Below are 23,977 nucleotides of genomic sequence, written 5' to 3'. Positions count from 1 at the left end.
TCTGTTTAAACATTAATACCCTTCACTTTGGAAAGCAAATACGGTTGGGCAAACTGCTGAAATATTTAAAGTCTGGTCTGTTAAAGCTTTTACCACGCAGCGCACTACGTCAAAAGCCGTATGCAGTAAGGGGGCGTAATTGCATCTCCGTGCTCATGCCAGTCAACGCAGTGTGTTGCTGCCATCTTCTTCCGCCTGGCTGCCGCTGCTGATGTCACTCTGCTTGATGACATGGCAGTTTTGTTGGCATTTCTGCAGATGGCCTCTGACAGGAAAACGAAAAGAGGAAGCGGGAAAAACTAGGAAGAAAGCAACCTTTTTTTTTTCTTTTTCATTTTTTAGTAAAAGCGACCTATTTGCAGATTGCCAAATATTCTTATGGTTAATTTATAAAATGTGTTTTTTGTTCAAATCAATGATATAATTTCACTTTCTCCCTCCCATCTTTTTGTTTGATTAGACATGACCCACTCCTCATCCTGGGAAACGAGCAGATTGAGAGCATGGACGAGAACGTAAAGAAATATGACTCCACGGGGATGTTTCACTGGTGCCCGTCCAAAGACATTGAGAAGGTCATCTTGGTGGGTCCTGCTCCTTCACTCGGTACACGTCATTTGTCCCGACACTCTTCTCCCTGGTGACAGATGTGTCATGTCACAAAGCACTATCAGAGGTTGACAGGGCACTTAAACACTCTGTAATGAGGTGTTTGACATGTCATTTGCTACAAGAGTGCCCTGCACTATGGACAATTTCTTGTACTAATACATATGCCATTTTTCAAATTACTTTCATTGCAGTGCAGAACTGCATGATATATTTTACAGGGGGGGCATGCTCACTGCAAAAGGAGAAAGCGCTAACATTTGTTGGAAATGCCCATTTATGCAAATTCCAGCCAGGAACATATTGATCCCTTATCCCTTTCTTTCCCTCTCAGACACGGAGTGAGGCAGCCATGACTGTTCTGAGCGGTCATGTGGTCGTGTGCATATTTGGAGACGTGAAATCGGCGCTGATCGGTGTCCGAAACTTTGTGATGCCTCTGAGAGCAAGCAACTTTCACTACCATGAGCTGAAGCATATTGTGTTTGTCGGCTCCCTTGAGTATCTGAAGCGGGAATGGGAAACTCTGCATAATTTCCCCAAAGTCTCCATTCTGCCTGTAAGTAGAGAAAAATCACTAATTTCAAATGTTTATCTAGATCACGTCAAAGTGATGCCTTTGTTTTTCTAAACTGGTGTGCATATAATGCTCATTAACAAATGTATTTTGTGGGAAACGTGATATTGTTTCATCAGTATAAAGAGCACATTGTTATTTTGCAAGCTGTCCTGCAAAATGCTCATTGTTAACAAATCTTAAAGCCATCAACAATTTGTGGTTTTCGGTAGAATATTAAATCCTGGACATTACATAATGATTAATATTTATGTGGTTATGCTAGCAAAGGATTTGGCTAGGTTTAGGGGAACATTGTGGATTTGATTATGCGAATTTCTGCCTGGACTTTATTAGGGAAGCTATGCATGACTCCCAGAATAAGGAATCCTTATTTATCTTATATTGGACTTAGTTGCATCCTGTCAGTTCATCTGCTGTGTTAAACAAGCTTCAGCGCTGTTCCTTCACCTTGTAAGCCAGATTTCTACTGATTGGCTACAAATTTCAATCAGACGGATAGCAGGTGGCTCACAGCTAAACCTCTGTACCCGAATTGATTATATGGAGGTTATTCTCTCTTTCTGACATCATACAGTGCCAGAAGGGGAAAAAAAGTCAGAAAGCTGCGCACCAAGGGACAGATTTATAAACACGTTGCATCAGCACAAACTGGGTTTAGGTGTAAAAAATAATAAAAAATTGTATTGTATTGTTAGTATTTACAAAGAGATAGCAGTGAGAAGATTATGCGTAAGAGGTGACAACTTAAAGATGTTTGCATGTATGTTTCTGAGCGGTCCTTCAATAAGATGCAAAATATGGGAGGAGAATCTCCAAAAGTTGATTCTTTTCATCTGGATGTCCACATGAACAGAATCAACTTTTGGAGATTTACTTACCTGGACGACTGAACATGCATCAAGACATGGGAGGAGAATATTTAAATCAACTGCACGAATCAACGTAGAAATTTTTGCAATAGACACTAAGGGCGATCGTGGCTCAAGAGTTGGCAGTTCGTCTTGTAATCGGAAGGTTGCCGGTTCGAGCCCCAGCTTGGACAGTTTCGGTTGCTGTGTCCTTGGGCAAGACACTTCACCTACCGCCCACTGGTGATGCCCAGAGGGGCCGACGGCGCGATATGGCAGCCTCGCTTCTGTCAGTCTGCCCCAGGGGAGCTGTGGCTACAACTGCAGCTGCCTCCACCAGTGTGTGAATGAATAGTGGAATTGTAAAGCGCTTTGAAGGCCCCGAAAAGCGCTATATAAATGCAATCCATTATTATTATTATTTACTGCTAATTGCGTTGATATTTAACACAGAAAAAAACATGTCTTAACTTGTGCACTTTATATGAACTGACTGTGCTTGTGTTTATAGGCACAACCATTAAACTAACCACACCCATGAGCACTATGAGGATTTCGCTCACATGCTTTTTTGTCCCATTTAGTAAATCTGGCCTGAAAAGTCTTAAGCTCGAGCTTATAGTGAATACTTGCACATTCGCTGACCTCATTATGTGAAACTTTGTTCATGTTTAATATGAGCATCCACAATTTTTTTTTGTTCCACCATTAAAAGACTTTGTGAAAGACATAATTAGCAGTAGCAGCATTTGTCAGGACTCGCCAGCAGCGCGTAGTATAATTTGGAGCATGCACACGAGGCCGACAGAAGTTTCGAGTTTGCCTGCCGTTCAAAACTTTGATTTATTTCTTGTACCTTATAGGTGAGATAACAAATTCTCTCCTTCACTGGTTCTCAAAGGGCACACCGTTGAGTAGGGCAGATCTGAGGGCTGTCAACATCAACCTCTGCGACATGTGTGTCATTCTGTCAGCCAATCAGAACAATATTGACGATGCATCACTGCAGGACAAAGAATGCATCTTGGCGTCACTCAACATCAAATCTATGCAGTTTGATGACAGCATCGGGGTCTTGCAGGCTAATTCTCAAGGTAAGGAGCGCCCTATCATAGTTCACTGCACTGCCTGGAAGGGACAGGGCCCTGGCACAGAGAATATTCCTCAGTGGGTGCTGCTTGGCTGACCTGGTGTCACTGTGTTTGACAGTAAACCCAGCTGACTATTCCTCAGGTTACTGTAACAACTGGTTTCTTCACAAACTTAATTGGTGGCAACAAGCACAGCTCTGGCACAAGAGATTTGCCTGGCTTGCACATTGTTATTTTTCAATATCTGAGACTACTTTCATAAAACTAATGTGTGCAATGTATTAAAATTGCATGTTATAGCTTTCTAAATGACACTTGAAGCACTCAGTTAGCTTCAGATGGTCTTCAGTAAGGGGCCATTATTTGGCACTGAGAGAAATCCTTTTAGAAACCTTTTGGCCTCGCGACGGGTGGAGGGTGTGGTGGTGGTAGGGTCTCCAACAATTTCATTATTCCTCTAATACATGTATGACCTCGCATGGTGCTGCTTAGTCAGCAGTAAGTGATGGATATCACAATATACCCTATGTATTATACATACAGCATCACTGATTTAATGTGCTTACTTGTCAGTCTGAGGAAAGCAAGAAATGTCAAGTCAATTTGGATTCAATCTTGCGTCACTGATTTTCTATTTCATGACTCCATATTGTACATGCTTTTTTTTGCATATGTTTGTAAAATGTTTCTGTCTCCATGCACACACAATCAAAGGGAAACAAAATGAGCTGTTTGTCACATCTATTATATATAAATCAATACTGGTCGTTGTCAAGAATATGGTAACACTGCACTTTACACCTCACTCGTGGCTGCAAATAGATGAAATAGCCCCGACACATTAGTTCTGCTGATGTGCATTATCGTAACCTCTAAAATCAAGTACTGAACCTAGTATTAACTGATGTGCTTTGTGTGACATGTATGTCCATTAAGGCTTCACACCACCAGGAATGGATAGATCATCTCCTGAGAATAGTCCAGTCCATGGACTGGTGAGGCAGACCTCTGTCACCACTGGAGCAAATATCCCCATCATAACAGAACTAGGTATGGTTTGCTGCTACATGTTGATTGATATGCTAGCTCTGCTGTTTTATGTTCTTTTCAGTGTAGTAGTTGTAAACAAATCTCCAAAAACACAAATTATGCAATTAGAGGCTGTCATCACTTGATTAACTGTACTAAAAGTGGAATTTGTTTATGCTTTTGTCCCTTGTTGACATGTACCAGTAACTGTTTTTCCTTAACACTTGTCTAGCGCCATTAGCAAAGCCAGGCAAAAAACTGCCTGTGATTTCATTCAGTCAGGATAAAAGCAGTGGGACCAGCATACAAATGATAACTGAGCTGGGTAAGAAGAAGTGCCTCTGTCCTGTACTGCAGTGTCGTAACTGCTGCTGCCTCCATATCAGCTTTCTTTTGATTTCTCGTGCTGCACAAGAGGCTCAGTCCATTCCCATGGCATCACTTTGAGCACATTTTACCCTTGGTTCTGGTTGAAATTGCCTGTCTTGTTTTGGCTCCCTATCTCAAAGCAAAATTTCTCCCTTTTATTTTTCTAAGAATTACAGGGTCTTTGATCCCTCAGAAGTCCTTGTGGCTGTTTTCATAGCATCTTCTGTCGGATCACGTTCTCTGTCCCGTGCCCTTCTTTCATCTCAGCCCTGTCGATATGACTGACATTTATTTCTGTCCTCACAGAAGAAGCAGTTCTCCAACTAAATTTTACATCATTACTTTCTTCCAGCTACTGCATGTGTTTTTGTGCTCAAAGACATCTTTAAAGAAGGTTCTGGGGCAATGAAATACTTTCATTTGACTTGACATGCAAGTACAAGTAATTGGAAGTTCTGTCTTGGATTTACAAGACAAACAATGGCATAATGGTGTTACTGATAGTGACCTCAGGAGGACTTCAAGTTAAGGCCTGGAACTTTGACAATATGCATGGTGTCATGAGTGTGCATGAATGGCCTGGATATGGAATGTGGCAGAGGCAAGTTGGCCACAAGGCTGGATACAAACACCAGACACATATGTCATTTTAGTTCTTTTAAAGAAACTAAAATGTGGTCCAAATTTGGAACTAAGCAAATGAGGAGAATATGCTAAACTATTCACCGATTTCTAATACAGTCCATATCTGCTGCTACTGACTGTTGTGCACAACCGCTGTATTGTTGTGTCCTCCTCTTCACGTGAATCAAGCATTTGCCATGTTGGACTCAGTGTGCAGTAAAAAAAACCCAACAAAAAACAAGCTGAACTGAAATAGCTAATAAAATGAACACGTTTACCCCATAGTGAATGACTCGAATGTTCAGTTCCTGGATCAAGATGATGACGACGACCCAGACACAGAGTTGTACCTCACACAGCCTTTTGCCTGTGGGACAGCATTTGCAGTCAGTGTGCTGGATTCCTTAATGAGTGCGGTAAGTCAAAAAATCGAATTTCTAATAACATCTGCCAATTGCAAAATAGGTCAACTAAATAGTCGCGGTATCGACTGATATTAGCTACTTACTGATAAAGCTGTATCAGCAGTCTTAAGAGCTTGAAAAGAAGAAGATTGGGCTTTTGTTTGTTTCACTTCAGTCCAAGAAGCAAAACGTGGAGAATCCCAGGTATTTAAACCCTAATAGGGCTCTGCTAAGCTCATGTGATGAAACACATGTTCATCTCCAAAGGGGAAACTCCCACTTGGGTTTAAATACCTCCATAACCTTTTGGTTATGGAACTGAAGAACCCTCTTGGATGAGATGAAATAAAAAATATAACCCTTAATAATGACACATAACAAATGTTTTTTTGTGTCGTGTGTCTAAAAGAAAAAGAATAACCGCTAATATACTGAATTCTTTACTGCCAAATATCGTATCAGTATTGTATCGGTTTTAAAAATCATATATTGGCCGAGCTTTACAACTAAATCTAAAAAAATAATACAAATAATAAAGTAGGCACATTCTGGTCCTCTGTTAAAAGAATGAATGACAAGACTGGAACTTGTACAAGGCATGATGGCTTCATTTGTCTGCCTTTCAGTTTGAGTGAGGTTAGAACAAAGCTGCCTTCAAGTGTGCTCCAGTGTAGACAAAGGTAATGCTACCTAATGGACAGCCCTCATCCATCATCTGAGTCAATAGTGCTGTCAGCAGCCAAGGGAGATGTCACCATGCTGTACAAGCAGGGGGAGACAAGCGACTGCAGTGAAAAGAAAAGGGGAGACATTTGCCCTTGTTAAAATCAGCAAAGCAATAACTGAGGAGGGATTAGAAAGATAACAATTACAGAGAGGAGTATATCTTCAGGTTTAGTGTGTGGTTTATAAAGCGGACTTTTTTTCTTTCTTATATAAAGCTAAGTAATAAATCCTTGTACAAGTGTGAACATGGACTCGCTGCTCTGATGGAAGTAGGTGTGACCTGCAGTAACTGGATTCTCCTGTCTTTTCACTCCATGTTCAGGCCAATGTGATGCGACAGAGCAGGGTTAGATAGCACCATTCAATCTGCCTGACACGCTGAGAAGGTTCAGTTGTGACTTTGGGAGTGTTTGCTTAAGGACTCACCCCCCTCTAACTTCATTCCTTCAGACATACTTCAATGATAATATCCTCACCTTGATCCGGACGCTGGTAACGGGCGGGGCGACACCGGAGCTGGAGGGGCTGCTGGCAGAGGAGAATGCATTAAGAGGTGGCTACAGCACACCACAGACCCTGGCAAACAGGGACAGGTGTCGCGTGGCACAGCTGGCCTTGTACGATGGGCCCTTTGCCGACCTCGGGGTAAGTGATTGGTCTTGTCACCTGGGGGCTAAGGACATTTTTGTCAGCTTGCTTTGTGGGAGCTGCTGTTACTGAAGGATGCAGAGTAATAGGGATGGCATGGGGATGTAAAACTGTGTTGAGTGATTGTGACATAGCTGAAATTGTATAATGAATAGAAAATAAAGTTATATTTATCTATAGAATGAGCATCAAATAAGTATTTTGGCATTTATTTAAGATGTTAGTTTTAATAGCATATTGTTAATAGCATATTGACTGATTGTTAGCACTTACGTAGATGGATCAACTGAAGAGCCAGATGCATTTCTCAGGTCGTGTTTCAGGTCTTTGCTGGATGTTTCCTATTTCTTATGGACACAGCTTTCACACACTGGTCATCTGCTGTAGAAAGATTTTAAAGCCTGCCACTTTTTCTTTTGTCCTCTACTTGTTCAGTTTCCTCAAATTTTTTAAGGACGCACTACACACCATGAGATATACCAAGCTTCAAGCTAATATATTTTGGGAATTTACATTTGTTGGTCCAAAAATACTATGTTTGCTGGTATTTTTCATAAACCCAAATCAACTAAAGACATGGGAACAACTGATGGGTTTTGTGACAGGTTGCTAGTAATGAAGTGACTAAGATTTCAATTTAAAATCTCTTATTTTGTTTTCCTAACTCATCCCGTCTGTTAGGTCCCTTTATTTATGCTTGAATGATTCATATGATTAAAAAAAAAAAAAAAAAATCCTCTGACAGTGGTCAGGTACAAGAACTGAACTGAAAATGACGGAAAGCAGCCAATGTCCAAAGAAAAACTAAAAGCCTTCAGAAAGCTTGGAAAGCTATTTCCGAAGACAACTTAAAATTTAGTCTGACTCTTAGGAAGCTAAATATAAACAAAGGACGGGTGGCTCAAGACTCCTGTACAGTACTATAAATGGCAGAACAAAGCTAATGAGCCAAGGAGGCTTCTTTTATTTTGTGCTATGGCTCTCTTAATATTCTCTAATATTCCATGAAATCCATCATTGCTTTACCCTGGTGACCGAATCCTCTAATTGTGGCAGTTCCACTTCAACTGGAATGAGTTAACTGTGTGCTGTAAAATGTTGTTGAATGCTTGTGTTTCTTGTCGAGTTTGTAGAGTTATCTGCTTAATTTCCATGACTTTCTGCTTTATTATCCAGCTGTATCAGATAAAGACGTAATGCTATCACTTTTGATGCTAGAGATCTATTTGCTGATTTTATTTGAGTGTGGTCAGGAGACAATTTTGTCCTTCATTTACATAGACAACAGTAAACAAAACAAAGAGCATGCAAGGGAAAAGAAAAGACTACGCTGTGTAACACAGATTCTATTTTTCTATGACGTTAATATGTATTTTTAATGTTGGTTTTACAAAATACAAATTGTGTACTCATCAGTTTTGTGTTGCTCTCTTACAGGATGGTGGTTGTTATGGTGACCTGTTTTGTAAAGCCCTAAAAACTTATAACATGTTGTGTTTTGGCATCTATCGGCTACGAGACGCACATCTAAACACACAGAGCCAGTGTACCAAACGGTATGTGTTCTTGCATTTGACTGAAATCCAAATAATAATGGATTCATGTATTACTTTATTTATAACTGGCCTCACATCTGGTCCCTTTTTCCTCTAGATATGTCATAACCAATCCACCGTATGCATTTGAGCTGGTGCCCTCAGACCTGATATTCTGCCTGATGCAGTTTGACCACAACGCTGGCCAGTCTCGAACCAGCCTCTCCCATTCTTCCCATTCATCCCATTCTTCAAGCAAAAAGAGTTCCTCCGTCCACTCTATCCCCACCACCAACCGCACCAACCGAGCCAAAAGCAGGGACTCGCGAGACAAACAAAAGTATGTGCCCCTCTAAAGCTCTGTGACTGTCTATGTCCGTGACCGGTGCCTGCCGACAGCGTTTGCCTTGTTTGTCCAGACAGACTTTCACACGTCTGAGTGTCAAAGTGTGTATGTCCGTCTGACGGTGTATGTATGTGCCACTTTTGTGTTTAACAAAGCAATTTAGTACAGATTGGGTTTCCACTTTAGCAGGATTGGCTAATATTGCAGGTCAAAGAATAACTGGAACTCCCCTGGACTGAGTTTCATTCCATCCATTAGCTGTTTTTTTCCCACATTCTTGTGCATTTGAAAGCCAAGAACAGTAGTAACATCCTGACTAGTACACTTTGAGTCAAGTGCAAATATACATCAGGGTTTCTACAACTAATTCTGTCCAGTTAACCGCTTACCAACTTTTAATTAACTACGAAAGCCTTACCTATACACACAGACTCCTCTCAACCTCCATCTAATGTGGAAGAAAAGGATATTATTATATATGTGACACTGGCAAACACATCATAGAACATGACAAAGTAATTACCCTCAGGGTAGTAAGTGACAAACATTGTACAACCTCCATCTTTCCTTTTTGTTTTGCTAATATCCAGCACCTCTGTGATTATGGCCACCGTCTCTTTCCACTTGTAGCATTCCAAGTTTTGTTTAATTTCGAATTAAAGCTGAAACTTATTGTACTAAATTGCACTTTTAAAATTACACGTCTTAAAGGTTCATGTCATGTCAATGAATTCTTGCACATCGTGTCCTCTCAATGCCTTTTGATTTGCGTTAGAAAGCTGCGCTTTTAGTTAAATGTTACTTGCCACCGTGAACTATTAGTTAATGTCAAGACAATTTGCAAGCATAAAATGTTACGGTTGTTAATAAAGTTTGACCCGCACAATGTGAATGTCACATTTCAGTTTTATTCTACAATTGTTAAACTTTGTGAAGAGACATTTTCATGTATTATGATTACCACTTGTATTACCAGTAATTAGACTGGTAAACTGAATCAGAATTTCTATGCACCGCTGCAAATTGGGCCCGTAACTGCTTAAAGTCAAGGTTCAATGAAGCAGTGAGTACTACACTGTCAGCATACGGCAGCAGTAGCTAGCATTTTTTTCTCTACAGAGTATTCGACCTGCAACCAAAGGAGCTGGAATCCTTATAATCTTCTTGTTGCCTTTGTCTTGATTTCACAATTTAGGTCTGTCTTCAGTTTGAAGCCTTACTACACCTGTGGTCTCCACAGATGACACTATAGTTGGTGTGAATCGCTATAGGAAGGCGTTTCTGCTGTGGAAATGTACATGGCATTCTATCTAACTCTTAGCTAGAAGCAGGGATAGTTATTCAAAGTAGATTTCGTACTTCCAGATTTTATTACTTTGGCTAGACTTTCCCAATTCAACATCATGTTTGGGCTTACCAAGTCCCCGACCACATACACTTTTTTCAAGTGATTGATAAGCTGACAGCTTCAACCATAGTGTATTCAAGACACAAGCAGCTGACTGGATGATACCACTTTGATCAGTCATCAATCTTTTATAATGGTACCACGTATACCTACAAGTTTTTTTTTTTACCAGATGTACAGAAGTCAGAGTTTAGATTGTGTAGATAATTCTTCACAGGTGGCCCCAGCCCATTTTTAACAAAAGCATGTCCTCAAATGTATTTGGCTTTTCTTTCTCTCGATAACTCTAAAAAGGTAAAGAATCCATTTCCTATCCATAAGCTTTCAACTTGCAATTTGCAATATAGAAACATAACAGCTGTAAAGCATTACACTGTACAAGAAGACAGAGCCTCTAAGCTACACTTAGAGTTTCACGACTTATCTGTACACTATGGTTGTTCTCTATAGGCTGTACCAATGTAGTGCAAGCCTACCAGGTCCCATAATGAAATAATGCCTTTGTTAAGTACACTTAACCTGTACTTTTAGTGCAATATACCCTATTATAATTACAGTTGGCATAATGAATCAGGTGAATCATTTAATTAAAGACTGTAAGATCGATATATAAAAGGTTGTTGATTTTTTCTTGGACTTTTGAAACCAGAGAGGTTGGAAACCGAAGACACTTCATCGCATTCGCCATCACAAGTCTTTAGATAATGAGCATTCCCTGTAAATCCTCCTTTATGAGTTGAATAACAGTCATAATTTCCCAAATAAACCATATTATCTGAAACTATTGATTAAAGTCACCAGTTGCATATTTACTGAGTTCACAGACTAATGAAGCTTAGAGCTATTTTACCATGTACGTCTATACAACAGGAAGTCTTATTTGGAACCAGGGAAATAATTCCCTGCTGGGCAAAGAACATTGGGGCGCTTCTGTATCGGCTCCACTTGTCAGGCTCAGGACCCACATCCATCTTTTATACTGTCTATAAGTATGCCTCTGTGCTTCCGAATAACTCATTTTATGTCTTTACTAATGTATGTTGGACCATAAAGTACAGACTTGTTTCAATCACAAAAGCTTGTTTGTGCCATGTGCAGTATTTGTATTTGCATTAATTACTAAATGTTGTTAATCAGGCCTGTCCTTAAGTTCATGGGTTCGGTTCATGGGGCCGGTTATATTTATTGAATATATTCCCGGTATGGATGGGGTCTAAGATTGTTTGGTTTAATTGTCTGTCTCTGAGTATATATTGATTACAGGTATCTCAGTATTTTACTGTTATTAACACAGTGAAGGGACTTTGCAGAATTGACAGAGGTATGCATTCTACAAATAATAGCAATATCATAATATTTTCACATTCATTCAAAGGGAATGCTTATGTGTCACAGCTGCTGAATGAACACTACAGGCTTTTTATGGCTAACAATACTGCTCATGCTCAGTTAATACGATGCATTGCACTTTTTTACAGAGATCCATTTAACACACCAGTGTATTCGTTTGATTTAAAAACATCTGAAGTGCAGCTGCATGCTGGTATTTCCATCTGAAACTTGGAGATAATTTTTTAAAACTGCTTTAACAATAGGCATGGGAAGATTATGGCTGTCTGACATGCATTATTATGCTGGATGCATAATAATGGCACTTAAAGATATTTTTACATGACCTATGTTGTTTTTCGTTATCTTTTTTTGTGATTAGTGGCAACCTACTGTTTAACCTACTCCAAATCCATACGCAATGAGATCATCTGCTGGTTTTATGCCTCCGATCTTCCTGCTCTGCCTTTTCTGTTATTAATGGTCGCATTAGTATTTTCCCACTTAGCTTACACGTAGTGTACTACTTTCTCTTTTCAAAGTGCAACAAGGATAAGTAGAGTTGGCCAAGGTATGGAAGTGAATGAATATGCATGATATTACATACTTGCACTGAACACGGTCATGTCCCTGCTGACATGTTGCCCTCTGAATGAAAGCCAAGTAGTTTAGCATTTCCAAATGACTGCTTCAGGAGAGCATGGTCGTGACCTAAGCAGCACAGTTCACAGCGGGTTTGACTGTAGAATGTGTGACTGCAACTGAATGGTTTGATGCTACATTTTACTGTTGTTTAATGTTTTGTTACTGGCAACATGTGTCTGCTGGCACATGTATTAATGCACCACAGTATAACAGCCTTAGGTCATGACCATGGATCACATTGTAGAATGTCAGGTTATCTATTTCCTTCTTAACCAGAAAAAGTTGCATCAAGCCAAAAGTTTGAAGTCTTTTATAAATAAAAGGTTAGAAAATATACAATAATTATGAAGGTGGAAGTCCTGCATTAACTTGTAATTTGGTAAAGAGATTTTGCTTCACTGGAACTTGCATGTCTTTAGACTCAACAAAGCTGCATGCTTCATGGCAGTATATTTTTAAAAAATGGCCATAAGATGAATGGCATTATGCTACAATCGCACTAGGAGACAAAAGTAGAGACAGCAACACAATCGAAATTATTGCAAATGTGCACGATGAACCTGAGATCTGTTGCCTCCGACCACTCGCCGTCACTTGCCCTCTCAAACTGCACCAAGAGTCTGCTCTCAGTTTGCAGTTGAATGGTAATTATGTGGGATAAATTAGTGAAAATCACAAATCTTATGCTACTCTTGTCTACATGCACAGAAACATCTTACATTCTAACCTAAAGCAGAAATTCCACAAATAGTTGCTACGGGATGGAGATTAAAGTGCAAAATTGCACAGGCACTAGGCAACCTTGCTTTCTAGATTAATAAATAGGGCGGCAGTTACTTGCAAACATTCGCCAATCTGTGTGAAAGTGATTACAGTTATTTGAAGACAGTTTGCCTCCCACCAGGCGATCTGTGCAGTGCCATTGCGTGCAACACCCTCAATCCAGAGGTGGAGGGTGTTGCAAGCTCAATCGCTGGGCAACCAGTTGGCGACCATGACTACTTGTAATAGACCCCTGACAGCAAAACAATTAAATCCAATCACTGGGCAAATGCTAATTTCTCCTAATCACAAGGAGGTTGCTGTCCTATTTTTACACTAGCGTGATTGAAATATTAGAGAGGGAGGTAAAAACACAATGAGTGATATTTTCCCACCACTAAAAACTCACCGTGGAGCTTAAAATACCTTCGTAAAGCAACAATTTAGAAAAAACATTTTTTAAAATGTTATTAGTGCATGTAAAAATGCATCATATTAATGCAAAATATTTGACCTCCATGTAGCATTAACTGTCTGATGTCCTCCCTTCTTGTCTTTTTATGATTTTGACTCTTTCTCAGAAAAGACATGGTTTACAGATGAGCAACAGAATACCCACCAGAGGACCATAAAGCTCAAGCCTGTGAATACTCTCGCCGTCAATCACATCAGTCGATATACTGTACATCCGCAAGCAGCTTGATTCCACCCATCAGAGAAGCAGAGCACAAGCGCTGAGTTCTGGACGCGTGCTGGTTATTGGACTCCTAGAAGACTCATCGTGTAGGCGTCCGTCCGGAATCTGAGATATCGCCTCATCTGCAAACGCAAATCATCATTTTTTTCATCGTATAAGGCGAACATGTACTGCTTTCGTCATTCACCTCTGCAGCAAGTTTATTTTACGTAATCTTCATTAAAGACAATCGTTGTCAAATATCACAGTCACTCAGCTATTAGTTTGCACAGCTAACCTTTAGCAGTGGCCAGACTCCATGACTTTTTTGGTTTATTTTGGGGAATGATGGTCACGTCAACAAGAAAAGCAATGTTAAAAAAACAGAATAACTACTTCTAATACTGCTAAAAGGGGTGTTTATTAGGATTAATGGATCAAGTTTTGCAATTGTAAAAGTTGCCTTCTTAGCTGTGTATGAACAACTACTACTACTTCTGCATTTACGTTAACCAATGTTGCAGAGTTAGTCTGTACAGTATGTTTAAAATGTGTATTTTACACCCAGCTGCAACCCCACCACAATGGCATTGTTAGTGACTGACTCTCAGTGATTCCTTTGCCATTTGGAGCTAATTCACAACATTTGTGACAGTTACGACGGCCAGTGTCCATATGTAAATGGCATTTGGGTCCAGCCTTATCTGAATCCATTTATGTTTGTCTTATTTTTTTTGCCTTTTTTCAGGTGTTATAAATGTTTTCACGTTGCTATTTCAAGTTGTCCAAAACCCCGGAAGTGTTAACAAGTATCTGCATCTGCAAAATTTCTTTTTGTTTTTTAATAGCCAAATATGATAGAGCTGTTTTTGTTGGGTTTTTTTAAATTTTGGTTAAATTATAAAACAACCAAAAATCCAAAAGTTTGTTCATTTTACATTTATCCATTTACTTAAGTCACTATAAACAGCTAAGCCAAATGCTATGACCATATATGATAGACTTGTAGGTAAGATGAATGTAAAAGCCACATATCGCATAAAGTGGGCATCATTTAAGTCCTCCTTTGGCTGTAAGCACTGCCTGACACAGGATTGTCTTGGAGGCCATTAAGCAACTTGTATGTTCTCCATGACCAATCTTAATGCCATAAACAGACATGATTTTTGTTGATGCACGAAGAACAGCTCTATCATAAAAAAAACAACTGAATTTTTGGCTATTTGGGTTTTTTTTGGAATACTTTTTTTGTTTACCTCCTCAATGACTGATTACATATTTCATTTCCACTTGCTTCTAATAAAGCACCAATCATTTGTTTCTGTTTGGAAGCACAGAATAATGTGTGTGGTGTTATTAATCATGTCTTATTTTAATAATGAATCACAGCTATACTGGCACTGTTGTCACTTTACTTTAGGATCAATGAGGGGGAAGGAAAGGTAAAAAAAAAAAAGCAAAGAAAAGCACATATTGCTCCATGAATTTCTCGATCCATATATGACACATAACAGTCCAGCCTAGGATTCATGTTGGATGTAAAATGAGAGAGGTTGTGACATTTTTACTGGCACAGAGGAAACCCAAGCTGTCCATCCCTCAGTGCCAGTAATGTGCCAGGCAGTGCTGAAGCCAATGGAGGACTCTAGGAAGACCCACTGCTGCGAAAAGAGGCTTCTAGTTTAGTGTTCTTAAAAATTCACTGGAGATAGCTACAACTGTCGCAAACAGTCTGAGAAGTCTTAAAACTTTTTTTCTTCTAAATCAATCCATCATCAAGAGCAGCGCCTGAAAGCAATTCAGTTGTATGTAAATGTGTAAAGCTTAATGTGAAGTATTTTTTTCTAGTGTGTTCCCGTTTGACAGTACCTGTGGGGTTGAGAGACATTCAACATTGCAGTCTAGTCTGTATTATTTTGTGCTTTTTTTTTTTTTAGCACATCGTCAATGCCAGTGCTAAGTTGATATTTCTGACTATGTCATCATACACAATAATAAAAACTGTTTATTGTCTTGTACAAATAGCCTTGTATATAAATTGTACATGATTTCATTTTGTATTTTCACAAATTAAAAGCAGATGTATTGTGTTCTATAATATGTCTTGTCTCTTTATTTTCTCAGATTTTAAAAGGATGTTAATGATGTTTTACACACACGCGCGCACCCCAAAAAGGAGAAAAATAAATTACACTATCTCTTTGATAACGCTGCACAATTTTAGATCACGTGACACAGAACACCTCGTTGTACCCTCTTGGATAATGGCTGATGTAAAAACACACTCCACATTCTCACCTGAGGGATGGAGAGAGCCCATCATCGTGCTTGTTAACGATTTTTACACACCATGGCTCTGTGGGAGACTGTCAGCATGCCAATAATATTTACAGTCTAACACCTCGCAGAGAGGCCGCTGATTTTCCTTATCCTCCTGCCAACAGCAGTGTCACCTCTTCTTAGTAAACAAACACGCCTAACTATCAAACTAAAAACAGTCTATGACTACTATATATGTGTATTATTTACAAAGCAGTGATTTACTGTGTCAAATTATAAATGAGCTGACACTTTTTTAAAAGGGTTACATTATCAGCTATTATTGCACAGAACATTAAAAAATGTTATAAAAAATATATAAATGCTAAATTTTTGGGTTAAAACTAAAAGTTTTGAGTTTTGTGCCTCTCCTAAATCACATGACATTGCTGGTTTGTGTCACAAAAAGTGAATAGTTGTTACATAGTCAAGTTTGTGACAGAGAGAGGAAAGTAACAAAATTGTACTGTAAAAGATTACATTTTTTTATGCACTATTAAAATATTTTTCTTTTCTTTTTTTTAAAAGGGCAAATATTTTGAAAAAATCCAAAATAATAATACATTCTCAGTACCAGTATAGCTGAAATTTTGGTGACTGTGTGTAAATGTCAATTAAAAAATGGTCAGTTGTCTTAAATAGTATAACAGTAATTAGAAATATCCAACATAAATAATAACAACAACAAAAACAACAATGATTATATTAAGCAGAAGAATAAGAATAAACTTTCTTTATAGGATCTTTTAAATAAAATTACAAAGGGTTTTAAAAGACAAAACAAGACACTGATAAACATTAAAGAATAGAAAAATTTTAAAGTTTTACTGAATTTTGAGGGGAAGCTAGTAGAACGAGACACTAAAGGAATAAAAATAACTTAAATAATCTCACAAAAGGAGATGATGTAAAAGTAGCTCCAGCTGGAGGCACTGAGAAAGCCCACTTACAAAAACATGTCTTTAAGACAGATTTAAAGGACGATGATAGGAAGCTCACCAATCTGACCTCCTGGGGGAGGCTGTTTAAGAGAGGGGGTGCCCTAACAAAAAAAAATCTTGAGATTGTGGGACAGTAAAGCTACTTTTGGCAGATTTTTACACTGGATGCCCTTCCTGTGCAACTCCAAAGGGATTTGTGTCTCCACGTGGAATCGAACCAGGGATCTTGCGCTTGTTATTGGAAGGTGTAAACCATTACTGTAAAAAAAAAAAAAAAAAAATCCCACTAAAATAAATGAACTACCAAAAAAGCAAATGATCACAGAGATGCAGAGATATGATGTAAAGCTATTCGCATTAAAGAAATACCTTGACTGAAACTTTGCTATGCTGTGAGTGCATAAGCCTATTCACAAACACACACTCGGCAACACAGAAATCCACTGTAGCCTCTGAGGACAACTCTTGTCCAGCTGTACGGGTGATAATAGTTTCCATGACAATGCAGCACTCCAAGTGCATCAATGCCAGCTCGGATAAACAGTGATCCTTTACCAAAACAAGGGGGTCATTACGGCAGCTTGTCAAATCAATGTTGAGAGTGTCCTGCCTGATTAAGGCGTCCCCTCTCAGTCCTGACACAGTGTCAATACTGGCTGGCCTGTGGCGGCACACTCCCATGATTGGACTGAAATGCCTATCAGTCAGGCAGCTGAGCTGGACTAATGATTCCCTGTGCTGCCTATTAGAGGGACATGACAATTTAATCCTGTGGGCCAGGCAAGGAAAAAGTGACCTTGGTGCTTTATATTGAGACTGAGGTAAATTGACAAGAGCAGATAAATCTTTACCTTGGGCTATTAACAGAATTAAAGAACAACAAAGGCAGAAGGTTCTCTCTTTTTTTGTTCTCTTTGCTCCTGACTTTCAAAACCTTCCACTCCTCTAAATTTAAAAATAATCTAGCGAAAACCAATCATGGTTCCGCAACACTTTTCAAATTTGTAGGACTATACCTTTACAATGTATTTCCACTATACAAAGGCGCAATCGAACCAAAGCTTGGAACAACAAAAAGTCAAATAAACGCCACAGTCTGAATTCTTCTATGCTTTGCTGTCAAGCTGGAACATTGAAAGTGGATATTGCTTGAAGCTCAAGGTTTTTCAGATGTTCAAAGCCATTCCAGCATGGCCCCGGGGCAAGGTATATTGCCTTGGACATCTATCTTAAGGCTATGAGAACATTGTCTACATGGTTGGAAAAAAGCCATGTGTTTACACAGATGTTTCAAGCTTTTAGCACACAGATCTTCCTGTACTGAGCCTCACCACCATCCTTTGTGCCAAGGGACATATACATTTTGCATTAGTTTACCCTTTGATACAGAAATGAAAGGGGGCAGGGGAGCTTGCAGACTTAGGCGCAGAGTCAGAAACAAAGTAAAGATTCTCTGCACTGAATTGGCTTTAAATTAAAAAGAAAAAAAAACTTTGCTGTTAACATTACAGGTGGCATTTCTTCATCTGTTCCTCGTTTTTTTAATATAGCTGCTTTGATGTGGCCTGTACACAAAGATAAAACAACATGCCTTTCCACATTTCTCCAGCAAAAATAGAAAACAAAAAGATAAGAATTTCATCCCTGTTGCGAGGATAGATCAACGGCACTGGGAGGCTATTTGCCTGCAAGGCACAGCTGTAACACTGACCCTTTATGTTTCCTCTAAAGGTCAACATTTCCTTTCTTTTGTTTCACTCCATGCATGCATAAATCAAAGCTCTTGGCTATTTTTTAAGTTTGAAGTAGGAAATATCATTGAATAAAAGCAAAATAAATCCTACATAAATATTACAGCTTTAATGAAAGATAAAGGAAAAGACCATCAGGATATTTTGTCAATAAATTACGTATTAATCAATTTTTGTTCTTTGGTTTGAGATATTGCACAAAATCCCCACGTACCAGAGTGAAACATGCATTAGAGGAAAACACTTTGTAAAGCACCTGAATGGATCTCCTGTACGCTGTAAGCATTTATTAAATCACAATGCCGACCTTCATCAGGGATGTAGGCAGCATCTCTACATACTGCATGCATGTTGCTTGATTTGCAAAATAGGAGCTTGTTGCAAATGTAATTTGTTTCCATATTAGCAATCAAAGTCTCCCATATTTACTGTGCTAAATTATACTTTTGCCCATTTAAATCACCTTCTCTTTTACTTCCATGCAAAGAAATTAGCAATAACAAACAGCAAACAGATGGCAAATCCCATAACATCACTACTCAGCTCAAGTTGTAAACATGATTTACAATTTGCACGATATTATTTACTGTGATTCATGTTTCTGTCAGTTCCACACTGGAGGTTAATAGAAATGCCAGCAAGCTTGCTGATTTACTTAGTAAAATTTTCATCTCAAGGTTCAAGTTCAGAAGATTGGAGTCAGAGAGAGTTACAGGATTCATGCATTATGCAGAAGAAGCACGACCTTCAGCCATCACAGTCTTCTCTATATATCACACTGGGCTTGACCCTCCCAAGGCCAGAAGGAGCATTTGATATATTTAACCACTACAGCCATTAAATTACTCACATTCTTTATAAGCTGAGCCCATTTTATACTGCCAGCAACATGAAGGCAGTATCATTCTGATTAAAACTGGTTTTACACTTTGTATTTGCCTTTTACCGTGGGCGATGCTTCAGCAATGAGGACGACACTGATAAGTCAAAGGCAAACGAATCAGCAAATAAATCTCTTGCATGGCCCTTCTGATTTTTATACTTCACATTATGGCTTTGCCATATGTTGGCCATATGTCTAAATAAAGAAGAACTCTGCTCCTGCTATTTGATACAGAACACTTCATGAAATGATAGGAAATAAAGTGCTGTTTTAGAGTATGAGGTCCATTTTAATATAATTGGCTTTAGAATTATTTATAACATTAATTGCCACATTATCGACTTGCTGTCAGCTCCTTGGGCCCGTGGTCCATTCTTCTTCACAGAGAGCGCTAGCTCAGCCTAAAGTAGACTGACAAGCTAATTATACCATCTTTCCTCTCAATGATAAATGCCACTAATGTGAATCTGGCCTAGAAATAAGACTCCTTAGTCACCTCAGCTACAATAGTCTCTCACTATGTCCAGGATCTTTAGATAGGGATACTTCATTCCACTTCATTTCCTCCTGAATCAAGTATCTTAAAGAATGTATGCCCCAAATTGCAATATTGCCCTTGTTAGGTCATTTCTACCTAGTGCTCAAATAGACTGGAATATACACATATTTGTATTTAAGCATCATCATAAAGTTTCAGAAAGAGCTACTGTACCAGCCGTACAACTCAGATATTAGATTTCAGAAGGTGTGTGCTACAAATTTTGGTAAATTCATGGTTAAGTTATGCTAGCCAGCAGTTCAGAAGAGACACACTGTAAATTACATTAAAATACATTTTTGTAAATACAGCTAATGCCTTTTTGGGAAAAATGTTAAGAGCAAGTTACAGTACTGTTTTCTTTAGGGACTTGATTTGAACTATAAATGTTTAAGATCAATTGGAAATTTTGGTCAATTTGGTCATTTTAAGTTATTTTCTGTTTTGTCTTTATTATTGTGGATATGTGATGCGGTTTCCAGTGTTTGTGTGACAACACCATCACTACGACTACTATTGCAATTGTTAAAATGTAATTTTGCTCAGCACAATAGCATTCCTGTAACCCTGTGTAGTGTAAGGAATAGGTAAAATGGCAATGCTAAATCTTTGTAATACATAATTATACAAGAAAAAGCAGATAGTTATATTTTATATTAACTATAACAATAGCAATATTAGATATTGGATGAGTCATATCAGTGCATTGGTAGGTGTTTGCAAAGGATTTTTAGCTCAACTTTTGCAGCTATTGCTAATTGCTAATGCTGTCACAACCTAGCAAAGCAAAAACACTCATAATTTTAGCCCGCTGCTACGTGGCTACCAGTTAGAGTGATAGTGTCATATTACATCATGTATATTTCAGCTTTAGTGGATATAAATTAAATGTTACTGCCATAAAGAAAAAAAATGTAATTTTTAGTTATTAATTTTTTTGTTAATAAAATATATTAACATCTGGCAAAATTGCCACCACTTCAAACAAAGATTCTCTGTGCTGACTTGGATTGAAATTGACTGAATTTAATTAATTAATCAAAATATCAAAGGTTATCTGGGGTAAAAATCAATCAAACAATTTAGACTAAAAAAAACACAACACTGGTAACCTAACATATGCAGTTAAAAAGGGGTTTGGCTCTGTCCCCATTCATTTAGATGAGGACTATAAAGTAAGTGCCTCCATTGTCATCCAGTGGCTTCCAAGCAAGAGGCTGTGATTGTACTGCCATTCATGTTTACATAAGGTTGTCTTAGCTCCATCAGTCAAATAAGTAAATGGTTAACACACTCACAATTAGCACCATGTATTAGCAACAATATATTTTATTGTTGAAATAGTTTATAATTAATAGTATTTAAATAATTTCCCCCATCTAATCTCTAGGTGCTTAAAGAAGAACAAGGGGAAACATCAAACACATCTTCCTGTCACCTCAGTCAAACTGTTTCGTATAATTCCCTCTTTAATGATGCTGTTTACATATTCCGACTTCACATTGAATGTATCCTGACAACAATGAGAGCTGACACATACCAAACTTGGTATGTCCCAGAGCCATCTTCAATGGCTGGGATGCTGTCAGCTCCACCTACATCAGTGGCGGTGTCTCAATACTAGTGCGACACATGTCAGAAACTTTTAAATGTCTGCTCTTTTCAGCACAGTGCTTCAGCATCCGAAAGACGGCATTTCATGTGCAGTAATATGTGTATGAAATTCCAGGAGCAGTTGCTGTAATATTGACATAATGTCAAGTTTGAAGCTTGTATTCAATACATGATACATGATACTACGGCTCTCGACACATGAGCTTTTTGTCTTTGTTTTTTTATATTTGTTAAACTCCAAATAATTTATGACATAATTCCTCTCCAGCTCCATCAGGCAGCTATTAGTTAAATAAAAATTCATGCTCATGCTTGGATATTTTGATAGGAAAAGCCATCTCTTGTAATTTCACATGCCTTCTGCAGCCAGACACACATCTGAACTTTGACCTCCTTTGATCAGCAGTTTTGGCAAGGCAATCCATCATGGTGCTCTTACTGTCAGAAGAGGTGCCTGGCTGCAGCTGTGTGTCACTGGCTAAGAGGGGCTGCTTAAAGGCAATCATGTCAACCTCCACACGACTGCTCAGACTCCCAGATTGAAGGAGGACTTGACAGGGCCACAAGAGTCAGCTGAAGACACTGGAGGGCCGTGTCTGACTGCTCCATGGCCAAAAAATGATGGCTGATTTTATCCTCTGAACAACTGACTGAATAAACTGGGGGGAAAAAAGTAGGAAATTCATCCAATGAATATCCAACCTCTCTGCTAAACTATTGATTTTACCCTGCTTTGCTTTGAGATGAAGGAAAAGTATTGCACTCTTTTTTTCCTCATCTATACACAAAGAAATGCATCGCAGCGATCTAAAGCTGCTCTTTTTAATATTACACAAAAAGCGTGATATGAACGTTTTTCTGCGTCTGACCTTCAAAATATGTTTCTGCCTCAGGACAGTGTCTAGCCAGACAGATTGAGTACTCTTTAAAGGGATTACTGGCTGAACAGAGTATCACGCTGCTGAGCCATGATCTTTGCAATTAGAAGAAATATAAAATACTTTTTTTTTTTCTTTTCTGGCATCTCTCCAGCACCATTTCAGGGCGAGCTGACATTAGAAAAACAAACTAAAAACAACAAATCCAGAGGGAGTAAAATACATTTAGTTTCTCTGGAAAAACAAGCAGTTTTTGCAGTTTTTGCCCAGGGCTTGAAACTTGGCTCTCTGGTCTTTTGTGCTGATGTATACATTATAGATAATTTAGATGAAAAGCTCCTGTTAAATCCCTGCATGCAAAAAATGCCACTTGTCACGTAAGAGATAACGCACCTACATTTTGGTGTAAATAAGGAAGGTAGTGAGTGATATTCTAGTTGCACTGTCAATGATTTTCTGACAAGGAAATCCACAACACTTTTACGCAGGCACCAAGTGCATTAATGGCAAAAACGGGCCTGACTTTCAGACAAAGGAGCCGAGTGACGGCTTGCTGACTGCACCTCCGAGTGTGCAATAACATGATGTGAAAGGACATTGTCAGGAGCCGAGGAGACGAACCCAGATTGTACATAGTGACAGAAAACAGAGATGAGGACAGAGATACTGGTGCCATATTAGTGGCCAGCATATTCAAACACCATCCTTGAGTCTGAGCAAACTTGACATCACCTCCAATGGCTTCAAACACACACACACACACCCACTTCTGTCTGCAGCCAGCTTTCCCCTCTGATGTGTCTCCACACTCCGCTCTCTTATGTGGAGAGTTACCAGCAGGCCTGTTCTGTCAGGACAGGAGGATAGGGGTGCAGCGGCCTGCGGATACTCTCAGTCAATCTACATTTGGTCACCGCGGTGGGAAGTGTGCTCATTTTTTCCGATATCTGAGCTACTTGAGGTGATCCGAACACTGAAGTGTGAGGAGCTGTCACCTTGCATGAAACTCTGCACCAGTGGATCCTGATATGTTACGAGGGGGGAGGGGGTGGAGATTTCTCTGTCCTGATAGGCTGTAAGGACACTGGGGACCCTATAAGAGAGAAGGGTGAATGTATTCAACTCTGTCCGCCTGGGGACAAGAGGTCGGCAGGGAAAGAGGCAGCTCATCACCAGGCCCCCCGCACTCTAAGGACAGATTTATGCCGTTACCGGGCCGCTCACGGAGGAATTATTTTAATGCCGTATCAAAACATCAACAAGAGGCCAGCAGAGAGAAGAACCTACATTATGCATCGCTCCTTTTGCAAAAATTTGGAAGACAAAAAGAGCACTGTTAAACTCTGCATGACAGGAACTATGCAGCCGGTACAGCTGTGAATGGCGCTGTTTGTTTTAGTGTAGTTTTTACTGGAAGGTGTGCT

The 23,977-nt window shown here is 39.1% G+C and overlaps 1 protein-coding gene across 6 annotated transcripts in view; it reads left to right on the top strand.

The window, feature by feature from the left end:
• LOC101488046 (calcium-activated potassium channel subunit alpha-1a) overlaps positions 1–15,727 on the top strand; it is a 101,534-nt gene extending 85,807 nt beyond the window's left edge. For 3 of the 6 annotated variants that reach the window (XM_076887557.1, XM_076887560.1, XM_076887559.1), the window contains 10 exons: positions 461–584; positions 944–1,168; positions 2,939–3,131; positions 4,065–4,178; positions 4,390–4,482; positions 5,436–5,566; positions 6,731–6,925; positions 8,366–8,484; positions 8,582–8,803; positions 13,535–15,727. In XM_076887557.1, the coding sequence (XP_076743672.1) occupies positions 461–584; positions 944–1,168; positions 2,939–3,131; positions 4,065–4,178; positions 4,390–4,482; positions 5,436–5,566; positions 6,731–6,925; positions 8,366–8,484; positions 8,582–8,803; positions 13,535–13,556 (1,438 nt within the window). In that variant the 3' untranslated portion in view covers positions 13,557–15,727. The remainder of the gene's footprint in view (positions 1–460; positions 585–943; positions 1,169–2,938; positions 3,132–4,064; positions 4,179–4,389; positions 4,483–5,435; positions 5,567–6,730; positions 6,926–8,365; positions 8,485–8,581; positions 8,804–13,534) is intronic. The other 3 variants (XM_076887558.1, XM_076887562.1, XM_076887561.1) reach the window with 1 other exon arrangement.
• The last annotated feature ends 8,250 nt before the right edge of the window (positions 15,728–23,977 follow it).

This window comes from Maylandia zebra, linkage group LG8 (assembly GCF_041146795.1).
Source record: "Maylandia zebra isolate NMK-2024a linkage group LG8, Mzebra_GT3a, whole genome shotgun sequence".
NCBI lineage: Eukaryota > Metazoa > Chordata > Actinopteri > Cichliformes > Cichlidae > Maylandia > Maylandia zebra.
This window is presented reverse-complemented; position numbering and strand designations above follow the sequence as displayed.